At 54.2% G+C, this 11,323-nt stretch overlaps 6 protein-coding genes across 6 annotated transcripts; 4 read left to right on the forward strand and 2 right to left on the reverse strand.

Annotated features, from left to right (window-relative positions):
• Window positions 1-575: 575 nt before the first annotated feature.
• BO86DRAFT_394599 (uncharacterized protein) lies at window positions 576-1,708 on the forward strand (the record flags this gene model as incomplete). Its single annotated transcript, XM_025673223.1, has 4 exons — window positions 576-595; window positions 686-1,082; window positions 1,154-1,388; window positions 1,455-1,708. 4 exons carry the CDS (start codon window positions 576-578, stop codon window positions 1,706-1,708), a joined length of 906 nt encoding a protein of 301 aa, XP_025532698.1.
• A 320-nt stretch (window positions 1,709-2,028) lies between these two features.
• On the forward strand, window positions 2,029-3,677 carry BO86DRAFT_428584 (acyltransferase family protein; the record flags this gene model as incomplete). The annotated part of the gene is made up of 1 exon (XM_025675597.1): window positions 2,029-3,677. Exon 1 carries the CDS (start codon window positions 2,130-2,132, stop codon window positions 3,675-3,677), a length of 1,548 nt encoding a protein of 515 aa, XP_025532699.1. The 5' UTR covers window positions 2,029-2,129.
• Window positions 3,678-3,870: 193 nt separating this feature from the next.
• Window positions 3,871-5,103, reverse strand: BO86DRAFT_428586 (phosphotransferase family protein; the record flags this gene model as incomplete). The annotated part of the gene is made up of 1 exon (XM_025675598.1): window positions 3,871-5,103. The coding sequence occupies one exon, from the start codon at window positions 5,101-5,103 to the stop codon at window positions 3,871-3,873; it is 1,233 nt and encodes a 410-aa protein (XP_025532700.1).
• A 293-nt stretch (window positions 5,104-5,396) lies between these two features.
• BO86DRAFT_428587 (pyrroline-5-carboxylate reductase family protein) lies at window positions 5,397-6,629 on the forward strand (the record flags this gene model as incomplete). The annotated part of the gene is made up of 2 exons (XM_025675599.1): window positions 5,397-6,221; window positions 6,320-6,629. The coding sequence occupies exons 1-2, from the start codon at window positions 5,623-5,625 to the stop codon at window positions 6,627-6,629; spliced, it is 909 nt and encodes a 302-aa protein (XP_025532701.1). The 5' UTR covers window positions 5,397-5,622.
• Window positions 6,630-7,859: 1,230 nt separating this feature from the next.
• On the forward strand, window positions 7,860-9,027 carry BO86DRAFT_428590 (isopenicillin N synthase family dioxygenase; the record flags this gene model as incomplete). Its single annotated transcript, XM_025675600.1, has 3 exons — window positions 7,860-8,021; window positions 8,081-8,248; window positions 8,329-9,027. The coding sequence occupies 3 exons, from the start codon at window positions 7,860-7,862 to the stop codon at window positions 9,025-9,027; spliced, it is 1,029 nt and encodes a 342-aa protein (XP_025532702.1).
• Window positions 9,028-9,880: 853 nt separating this feature from the next.
• Window positions 9,881-10,969, reverse strand: BO86DRAFT_428592 (uncharacterized protein; the record flags this gene model as incomplete). Its single annotated transcript, XM_025675601.1, has 2 exons — window positions 9,881-10,467; window positions 10,558-10,969. 2 exons carry the CDS (start codon window positions 10,967-10,969, stop codon window positions 9,881-9,883), a joined length of 999 nt encoding a protein of 332 aa, XP_025532703.1.
• Between the last annotated feature and the right edge of the window lie 354 nt (window positions 10,970-11,323).

Genomic DNA, 11,323 nt, shown 5'->3' on the forward strand with positions numbered 1-11,323 from the left:
GTGTTTTTACGACAACTGTGTGCTTCTGTGCAACTACTATCTCATCTCCGGCTCTATGAAGCTATGATGACTGAGGCAAAGTTCCAGCATCTATATCTGTCTGCTCATGGCCTTCCACAGGGGGCGATTCTTCCCTACGCCTCTTATATCCAAGGATGGCAGGTTGCCTTTGACTGTGTGCCCGGTAGATGATCTCCACTTCTTACTTCTCATCATCTTCGTCTTTTCTTTCTTCAACCTATCGAGGCTACGGTACTGACTCTTCGTCTTTCCCCATTTAGATATACTATACCTTGTTCTCTTAACATACATTCGGAAACATTTCTCGCGTCGCTCCATGCTTGTATTGAATTGGGGGGGTACAATTTTGGCAGAAGGCTGGATCCTCTTCGTGGGTATGGAAATGCCCTAACTGGCTCTTTAGAGCTAGAGGTTTGAGGCATGGATGAGCTCACAGGCGTGATACAGGATGGTCAGGACTGCCATTACCCTGGACGTGGTGCTCCTCGTTATTTCGATTGTTCGGCGGCGATTCGCGAACCACAATAGCCCTAATATTGTCTTTGCTTAGTGACATGACAGCCCCATCCGACCGGTACTGTCATCACCTTCTTTGAAAGCCAGAACCAAACCCCAAAGAATTGACCATCTAATACTAACGTGAATCGTCATGTACTATTCCTAGCCACTCGTTTACATTCCATATCACCACAACCCTGTTAGCCGCCGAATTCGCTGGCTCCGCAATAGCCACCCTCGCCCTGAGCTACAGTGCCTACGTGTCGCTACTACTCGGTCTCATCATCCCTATCGTCACGCTCCCACTAGCCTTTCTGATACCCTCCGATGAACGGCCGCTGAACCCACGCCAGCGTACTGCGGACAAAGATACAGAACAGCACGAATTGAGCACCTGGGCGACTTCCTGCCTGAAGCAACTAAGGAAGCCTAAGATTCCCTCGCGGTCGGACCTGCGGATCTCCTGGCTCGTTGCGACCTGCCTCATATCCCGCATCGGACGCTATCCATTTTCTCTTCTCCTCCCGGCCGTGTCTCACCGTTATCAAGGGACTATGGCCGAGGTTGGTAACTCCTCGCGAAGAATGCACTCCGTGAACCGGAGCGATGATACTGACCATCCTCCTTGCTCTAGACCGGGTTCCTCCTCTGCTTCAAACCTGTCGTCAGCCTGATGGGACTCGCCATCCTCATGCGTTGCATTCGACCCCTCCTCTTGCGACGGCAATCCCCGACGCACTCGGCCGATGCGACTCCTCTCTTTGGCCCCTATCGGCTTGACCTGTGGACGATGCGAGGCAGTGCAGTGTGCATGGCTATAGGGGCTGTTCTGTTATCAGCATCACGCTCACTGACGATAGTATACACAGGTATGTTATCGCCTCGTCCTTCGATGCCCGAAGGCGTTAATCCACCAATCTTACGAATGCAATTAGGGGTCGTGCTGTATGCACTGGGTATCGGGTTCGGCGGTGGAGTCGGGGGCCTTATCGCGCAGTTGACGGGGTCCGAGGGAGTCTTGCTGCCGGATAACATGCTCGAGGCGGTGTTTGATGCCATCGCGGCGCCGGCGATGTCCTATACCTGCCTTTTTGGGGCACAATTGGATGAGTCGATGTCGATGGGTGGACTGCCATTTGTTGCCGCGGCGAGTATCTTTGGCTTGATTGCTATCGGGACTTTTTTTTAGTCGGTGGGGAGAGAATATTACGGCTAGTGTCTTACGGGGTATTGGAAGGATCAGCCTCGGTCCTTCGTTTCTGACTCCAACCCCGCGCTAAATTAGCCCTACTTCTGGCCAGATCGCAAGATCGCTTCAAGCCAAACGCTTGACACACTGACTTGTGTAATGAGATCTCGGAATTTCTACCTAGCTGTTCTCCCGCTCTAACCTGATTTGTGAACCCTGTCCTGCAGCTCTGGTCCTGCAGGACCATGCCGTGCCACCATTCGTCATGCCTGTTGTGATGTACATACTGCACCGTCGGAATTACAAAAATGAAGAGCAAACGTTTGGATGACTTTTGGGTAGTCCCTGTGCCCCGGACTGATTCTTCGTGTCGAGATTGCTTTTCTTTTCATTTTCACTTGTTTTCCTCGGTTATTCTCCAATGGAGCCACTTCTATCCCACCGCACGGCCTCAGTTGAGCTGGACGAGTATGTTGACAGTGAACATGAGACCGAGAAACAAAGGCCCCATGTGTATGAGGCATGGCTGCAACAAGCCCGCAAGAAGCTTCCCAAGTGGCTTACTCTCGTCTTCACGGCGCTACTGCCATACTTCATCACCAGTTTATGGCGGCACAATACTGAACGGCCATCCCTGCGCCGCACCTCCCCTCTTGATGGGCTCCGCGGTGTAGCTGCGCTCTGCGTGGTCAACTACCATATCATCTCTGCCTTTCACAACTTTGTCAATTATGGCTACGGGCTTACCCCGGAGGAGGCTCATCGTGAACCTCATTGCGCCCACAACAACGAGCCCATTGAGCACAATCTGCGCCTCCACCAGCTGCCCATCATTCGGCTTGTCTATTCCGGGTCTGCCCCGGTCTGTATCTTCTTTGTGCTCTCGGGTTTTGTGCTCTCCTACCGATCCTGGCAGCTGGTGCGAGCCAGCAAACTGGAGGTTGTCTTCCCCAGTCTGAGCTCCTCGACCTTCCGCCGCGGGTTCCGCCTCTTCCTGCCCACGACCCTAGCTACGCTGATCACCATGATCATGATCCAGACTGGAGCCTGGGATTATCCCGCCCAGGTGGCAATGGATCCAACCATTATTACCGCCGAGAACGAGTACCACCAAGCCCGGCTGCCTACTTTCGGGGCGCAGACCGCCCACTGGGCGTCAATGATGTGGAACATGACCAACATCTTTGCCTGGGAGGAGACCTATCCCGAGTACGACGTGCATCTGTGGACCATCCCGATGGAATTCCGGGCCTCGCTCCTGCTGTTCCTCATTCTCCTGGTGTTGGTGCGGCTCCGCTACCGGTACCGCGTGGCCATCCTGGTCGGTCTGATTGCCTACTGCTACGGGCATGTTCGGTGGGTGATGGTCCTGTTTCTGGCCGGGAGCCTGCTGGCCGAAACCTCCCTCCGCTGGGACGCTGCCCGAGCCCCCGAAACCAGCACTCCCGCCACCACGGGATTGTGCATCCTCTTCCTCCGGGCGGTGCTCGTCTTCATCGCCCTGTATTTCCTCTCCGCCCCGGACAAATGCATTCACCGCACCCCGGGCTACATGACGCTGGCCAAGATCCTGCCCTCGTGGGACGTGCGCTTCTACCGCGTCTTCCCCTCGCTGGGGGCTATTATCCTCGTCGGTGTAATCTCGCACAGCACCAAGGAGAGTCGCTTTTCTCGAGTTCTAGACGTCCGACTCGTGCAGTATTTGGGCTGGATCAGTTACTCGATCTACATCGTGCATGGGCCATTGATGCATGGCTTGGGCTATCGGCTCTTCCCCCTGATGTGGCGGATCACGGGGCACGAGGCAACGGGCCCGTATCTGATGGGATTCTTTCTGGCGTGGTCGGTGTTGCTGTTTGTGGTGTTCTGGGTGGCCGATCGGTTTGCCGTGGCGGTGGATGATAACTGTGTGCGGATTGGAAAGTGGTTGGAGGAGAAATTGGTGGAGTCAGAATCGGTGGTATTGTAGCGTTCATCAAGTCCAGGAATTTAGAATACGCATCCTACCACAAATACACCCCTCTGTGCTGGAGCCTTCCCTTCAAGCAGCAGGAATATCGGGTCCCTCGTTGACTGAAATATCTCTAGAACCAGCAATATGGGCATCTGTCCCTTCTTGTTCATCATTCTTGACCTCTCCCCCCCTTCCTCCTCTCCTCCGTCTACAGCTGGAAGTAAGCCAGCCCCTTCTCCAGGTCACCGAACCACCGTTCCACAGCCTCGGGGTGCAGCCCCCGCGGCACATTGGTGGTAATCCCGCGCAGGGCATTCCGCACGAAATGCATACTTTCCAGCCGCGGGTCCAGCCACTCCGTCTCCGTCAACACCGCAGCCCCGTGCTCGCGACAGAGCTGCCAGAACCGATCGCGCAGCCGGTATTTCTCGTCAAACGACTCCTGGCCGGGCTGCGCGTTCCACAGGAAGGCGCGGACCGGATCCCACTGCGGATAGGGGACAGTACCAGCGAATTCCCAGTCCAGAATGGCGGTGATGCGGTCGGTGGCCGGGTCGTAGAGGATATTGGCAAAGTGGAGGTCCTTGTGCGCGAGGTAGAAGTCGCGCTCCGTGGGTGTGTCCCCGGCGAGCGCGGGCAGGCGATCGAGGAAGGCGGCGATACGGGGGCGAAACGGGGCCAGCGGGCTCTGCAGTGAGGGATGGATATCGGCCACGTGCAGGTACGATCGCACGGCGGCAGCAACGTAGTCGGTGAAGCTATCGAAGGGGCCGCGGTAATTGAGGGTCGTAAAGGTTTCCTCTTTGGAGAAGTAGCACGGGATGTCGCCGGTGAACCAGAAATGCTCGTCCAGCAAGGGGCCGACGGTGATGCTGCGCTGCTCCTGCTCCTGCTGCTGCTGCTGCTGCTCGTCGAAGGCCAGCCCCCCGATTCGTGGGAACTGGTGTTGGTGGAGCTCGAGAAGGATGTTCATCAGCTGCAACAGAATTGAGTCGAGTTGAGCCTCGCTTAGAGTCGAGTAGATATCGGAGATGGCTTGGCCCGGGCACCGGTTGCAAATCAGATACTCGCACCCTAAGGGGTTGGCACTGGTCACATCGAAGGCAACCACATCGGGGACGGGGATGGAGGTGTGCTCGCGCAGCCACGTCAGGATCGCGGTCTCATTCTCCGTCTTGATGCGCGGCACATGATCCCCGGAGATGCGCAGGATCAAGTCCACCTCCTTTTCGTCCCCACTTGAGGGGAGGGGTCTGTCCGATCGCAAGAGTGGCGCAATGATCTCTCGGGGGTAGGTCAAGACGTAGATGATGTGGAAAGCAGCGGTCACCTTCAGGGGCTTGATTGCGACAGGACGGCTGAGACCGATCGAGTCCAGCAGAGCGAGAATCGTCTCCTCCGCATAGGGTTGCGGGAGATTGTTCTCGGTGGCAACTCCCATGGCAACGGGCGATTGGTGGTGATAGTAGCGGAGGCTGAAAGGATTCACGTTGTATTGATAGTAGACTACGACTGGTACTACTGTTCGAAACCAAAAAGGAAGATGTATTTATCTCGAATTAGCCCCCTTGATTGCGAGGGAGCCGATGTCGGGAGCGAGCGGCTGATAGTGGCGATGAGGCGATAAAGATAGGGCTCGAGCTGGCGGTCGACGGCTCGTCCCGCACGGCCAAGTTACACTCCTGTCACTCTGTGGCACCATCCACAACCCCAATGATACCTTCTCAGTGCTTACTCGACTAGGCGTGTTTCAGCTAGTGGATACGGTACCTAGTATGTACTATAGACTTGACCCCTTCGGGTGACAGGCTGTCTATCTCGTACGGGCCCTGGCAGCCATCCTCGACTCTTTACTCTTCTTTCCAATCACGTGATTCGTCGTCTTTCTGGTTATATCCTACCACCTCGACGCGCTGGTAATGAAGGCTCATCCTTCAATTTAGCTAACTCCGTGTTCATCATGATTCACAAGATTCCTCGTAACTCTGGCTACCCTTCTCCTCGCATCACTATTGCCGGGTGCGGGGTCTTGGGCAAAGGTATTGCCACCGGTCTTCTGGCCTCGCCTTTGAACCTGGACCCCAGCAAGATCACTTTGACGGTACGACGTGAGCAACACGCTCACTGTCTGCGGGAGGAATTTCCCGGTCTTGCTATTACTCTCGACAACGGGGATCCAGCGCTCTGGCAGGGGGAGGCGGCCGATGACGAGGAAGGCCATTTTCTCTTCATCGTCACCAAGCCTCAGCATGTCCAGCTGGTCTGTGCCGATGTCTACCCCCACATTCAAGCTAGTCGCACTCCTCCTGTCGTGATCACCCTCTGTCCAGGTATCACCATCGCGCAATTGCAAGAATGGCTTCCCACGGGCACGCCCATCGTCCGGTCGATGCCCAACACCCCGGTTATGGTTTGCCAGGGCGCGACCGGACTCTTCCCCTCGCCACTTGTCACTCCCTGCCAGCTGGATACTCTCACTCGCATGTTTGAAGCAATCTCGCCGAGCGTCGTCACGCTAGCCCACGAAGATCAGTTAAATGTGGTGGCTGCCATTTCAGGGTGAGTTACCCTCCTCTTTATCCCTTCTTGGGGTCATGTTGGCGCCCCTCGATATTTCTCGGAAGAGACCAGCTTGCTGATCCGACAACTCGTACCAGATCCGCCCCCGCCTACTTCTACCGTCTTATGGATAGTATGGTCGCGACTGGCATGTCCCTCGGACTTCCCGAGTCTCTCGCCCGGGATCTAATCACACAGTCTTGCATTGGATCCGGAGCATTCGCGCGCGAGATCCCCAGCGTCTCACTGGCACAGTTGAAAAACGATGTCTGTGTTCCCGGGGGGAGTACGGAGAAGGCGATGAACGTCCTGGATGCCCACGGGTGGCATCGAGGAGTGAAGGAAGCGATCACGGCCAGTCTGACTGCCAATCGGTCGATGGGGCAGAAGGTCAAAGCAGATTCGTGATATGTTATTTACCAGGCATTAAATGACTTTCAGGGTTCCTGTCATCATGACAATAGTTGCTCTAGCTGTGTCGATTGTACTGTACATAGTTTTATACTTCAATTCCACTGCTCCGCTGGGAATTTCTATGGTAGTTGCTTTTCGATCGGTCCGCGTATTATTTTGATTCCCTCTCGTTTTTTCTCGGATTGTTACTGTAGTAGTAGTCGTACTAGTAGTATGGAGAAAGTTATGATCGCGGGATATCATATCGGAATGACGCCAAGTTCTATGTATATATATATTTCCGGCACGGCAGGCTTGCCGTCAATACCTAGCATTCTGGACTGATTATGTCGAAGTTTGAATCTATTCTAGATTGATATTACAGAACCGATTGTGGCATGAAATTAGTGGGGATCTAGTTTCCAGGGTGTATACTACTGTCCTCTTGACCGTCAACTGGATGTCCTCACTTATGAAGTCGAGTATCTATCAGCACGTGGCATGGATGAGTATAGTTACGCCCTTAATCAGACTAACCTGGTTGGGAAAGACACTAAGCATTTCCGCCAAGCCAAAAATGGCCGCTGCATCTGAAGAAAAAAAGGGTTACATCTACGGTGTGGAGCGAGTAAAAATGGACGACGATGGAACCTCCGTCGGAGGGCGGGAGATTTCCCGTCCACGAGCCTCAATGTCAGATTCCAATCGGAAACCTGTTAGCAATCCTGCTGACAATCACTTTCTTGATGCGCCGGGATCGGCTTATGCCAGTCCTCGATTTTCCGCCCCCACGAGCTTAATTTAGCGTGGTTTCACCCCTGTATTACCGAGCATCTACGGTATGGCTGCGTTATCCGTATCGATGATAAGGGATATCGGGTGAGGGGTATGGAGTAACATGCATCCCCTCCAACCCTAAGTCAATACAGTGCAACAAAGAGAGGATCCCGACTTGAATCCTTCGAGGATAGAACTCGAAGCACATCTTTATCGTGCCATTGGAAAATATCCCGTGACAGAGGGAGTATGGTTTCAGGTGGGCCCAGGCTTGACAGCCCATAACCACAACACAAGGTGTTCCGGGTTAGGGTTACCGAATCTGTCTGGTGAGGTTTCTACTTTCCGGATATATTACTACTACTACTGGTACTAGTGTCAGAGTGTGCAGGAGGCTTTCATTGCATGCTTCATTCTTATCCTACTCTCGAATTGCATCCCATCTACTGATTCACCAACCGTAACACCATGACATTCGAAACCATTGACCTGGGAGTCATGCAGAATGGCACCCTCGAGGATCAACAAAAAGTCGGGGACGCCATTAAGAATGCCCTTGAACGACAGGGGTTTCTGAAGCTGACCAACCACGGCATTGCGCCAGAGATGATTGAGGAGTTATTTGGTTGGGTCTGCATTTCTTCTTCCTCTCCGTGCGGGAGACAATCCCAAGCTGACAGATTCTAAAGAGCAAGCGATTCTTTGCCCTGCCTAACGAAGTCAAAGCGAAAGCTCCGCACCCGCCTACCCCGACCCCAAACCGAGGATATAGCGCGGTGGGGATGGAGAACACTTCAGTGCACGGCAATCTGGGCAAGAAAGGTGGGAAAGTGCTTCCCCCGTTGATCGACATGAAGGTGAGTCTAACCTGGGGTTTCTTCCCCTTCAGATGTGTGCCCTCTCCATGCGCATCATTTGACCTTTGGTATACCATCAGGAATGCTTCGATCAAGGCTCCGCCGACGACGAGCTCTATAGCAATATCTGGCTCCCCGAGTCCGATCTCCCCGGCTTCCAGGCCTTCATGGAGTCCTACTTCGAGGCCGGATTCGCCTGCCAGCAACGTATCCTCAGCGCCCTGGCCCTGGGCCTGGGACTGCCGCCCACTGCGTTCGACCGCCTCCATCACAAACGCCAGAACGAGCTTCGCCTCACCCATTACCCGCCAATCGAAGCGCGACAGCTCCAGGACGGCACCAAGACACGCATCTCCGAGCACACCGACTTCGGCACCATCACTCTCCTATTCCAGGACTCGGTGGGTGGGCTCGAGGTGGAAGACCACACTGCCGTCGGCACCTTCCACCCCATCGAATCCGAGAAGTATGAGATGATCGTCAACATCGGAGATTGCTTCCAGCGCTGGTCGAACGGGGCGCTGCGCTCGACGCGACACCGCGTGCACGTCTCGCAGCGAGATCTGCAGAATCAATCCGAGTTCCTGCCCGGAAGGTACTCGGTCGCGTACTTCACCAAACCGAACCGCGATGCGAGCGTGGGGTCTATGCCGGAGTTACTGAAGCCAGGGGAGCAGGGGATTTACTCCGACCTCACGGCGGGCGAATTCGTCTTGCAGCGGTCAGCGACCACATACGGGAGTTACGCGGGTGCCGGGGAGAAGCAGACCAAACTGTAGATTATTAGCTAGACTAGCGTGCAAAAGAGAAATTGATTTCTTCTGTTTCTTTCCAAAACGCGATGGAACCGTCTGATGGTGAATTCCTGGCTTGGACAGCTAGTACAGGACCGTGGTTTTTCCTAGTCACCCGCACGGGGAGTGCAGACCGTGCTATCCAATGCTACCCTCAGAAATGCCTTATCACGTAATCGGTCGAGAATATTTCCTAGCACGTTATGATTGACCTCTGCAGTGGCTGAGCCTGATTGAAAAGACTTCGTGTCATTACGGCGCGGGCGCGAAACGTAAGCATTCGCTTCCAGTGCTTGAGCTGGGCTAATTTCCGAGGAGAGACGGAATACTGCGACAACAAATCAGACAAGTCGATACGGAATACGATAAGAATCCTGCCAAAGAGAGGCGGCGAATTGCACGCGAAATCATTGGTTGACTTTTTTGATCGTGCTGGCAGCAGTGGAGCAACCGTCTACACGGGGCCTCCTTTCATGAGGAAAATCGTCGGAGAAGCACGAGGGCGAGAACAGCGCTTCGAGCACGGCTGCGGGGAAAGAGGAAAATGACACCTTTTGCGGAAGACTGGTCGGACTGAGCCGCACTTCCTGCAGAAACTCATCAGATTAAATCAGACCTGATCAGACCTAATCAGACCTAATCAGACCGCGTAGGCCACGCACGCATGCACGCTAGTTAGGGTTGGGCGTTAGTCGAACGGCCGCTATTGAATACCTAGTCGTATTACTCCCATACCGCTCTATCTAAGACATACATACAGAACATTACATACCGATAAGCCTGATAAGCGGAATGTCGCAATCTCATTCTAAAGTATCATGCTATCTAACCGACTGCATCACGACCAGAAAATTAATGTGGGCTTCTCCTGCCCATTGACCGCTGGTAATAGCCCCATGAAACTACTGAACGCCAGACGCGGTCGGTTGGAGCCCTGGGTCACCGGGAAAACTTGGTGCATGTTGCGGGTGTTGAAGATACACAACTGGCCGACCTCAGGCTGGATTATCGCGTGCTTCGTCCCCGCTACCACGTTGGCGTGATATCCATACGAGTTGGGGTCACGGAAGGCCAGCGCCTCTTCCGTCCAAGGTTGGTCATGGATCACTGTGTGCCCGCCGTGCACCGGTGTCAGATAGAGGTTGAACACTGCCTGATGTGAGATCCGGTTGATAATCCAGTCCTCCGTCAACGAGTCGTACGGAGACCAATCACAATGTACCGGGGTGGACTCGTTGATAGCCCGGTAGATACCCGCAAAGTATTTCCGGCCGGGGCCCTCCTGTGCCACCATCACATCGTAGTCGGGGAGGAGGGAGGCGATGGCGTTGAAAACCTTCTGCCACAGGTTGAGGCCGGTCTGGCTGGCTAGCTCTTCGTGAAGACCCGAAATCTTCTGCACTTCGGCGAAATAGCGTGCTTTTTCTAAGGACGGGATCACAACGGATTAGCATGTCTCACTCCATGTCCAGAATCACCTAAAGGAGGAAGGGGTCGAAACTCCTATGTACATACCATCAGATCGGCGTTGGAAGTCCTCCGCTGATTGCGCCTGGAATTCGAACTGAGCCAGACCCACTTTCTGAACCTCAGGGCCAGCAATGTGCGAGTAAGGAATCAACTTCTTCGTCAACACGGCCTCGAAGCGCTCTGATGTTTCTTGCGAGACAAAGCCCCGTTCGGAGATGAGCGGGGTGTTGCCCAAGAGAACGTCGAGGAAGCTCTGGCGACTGAGAGAAGCAGCCTCGGTCGTCTTCCACTGGGACTTGCGCGGAGGCATCTGTGTCTGCACAGGCTTGAAGTTGCGGTAGGCATCATTATAGATGACTGGCAAAGGGGACGAAGAAGACGTAACGGTCTCAGTAGAGGACGTAATCATGCGAGACCCGAGTCTCTTGGAAACAGATGGTAGTCTTGTAGAGAGCATGATGAAGGAAATGTGAAGTCACTAGCTGACAAGGGAAAATCACAGATAAGAAAGGGGAACCACGTCCGGCAGTGGGAGAGGAATGAAAAGTTTGGGCAACCTGGAGACGGCGCAGAGGATATAGGTCCCTGCTTCGAGCACGAAATGATCGTACCACGCTCCGCGGTATCGGAATGAATACCACCAGCTCCGTCTGGTAATGAGGGGAAGTGGGAGATAGGAATGGTCTCGTTTAGGATGAAGCACGACCCCCACTAGTCTTGCAACCAGATATCGAAGGATTCTGTAGGCTTGAAGCCATAGTTTGGCCCCATGCTGGACCCGCCCTTCCCCAATACTCGACCCCCTGCAAAC

This window comes from Aspergillus japonicus (genome assembly GCF_003184785.1).
Source record: "Aspergillus japonicus CBS 114.51 unplaced genomic scaffold BO86scaffold_2, whole genome shotgun sequence".
Lineage (NCBI taxonomy): Eukaryota > Fungi > Ascomycota > Eurotiomycetes > Eurotiales > Aspergillaceae > Aspergillus > Aspergillus japonicus.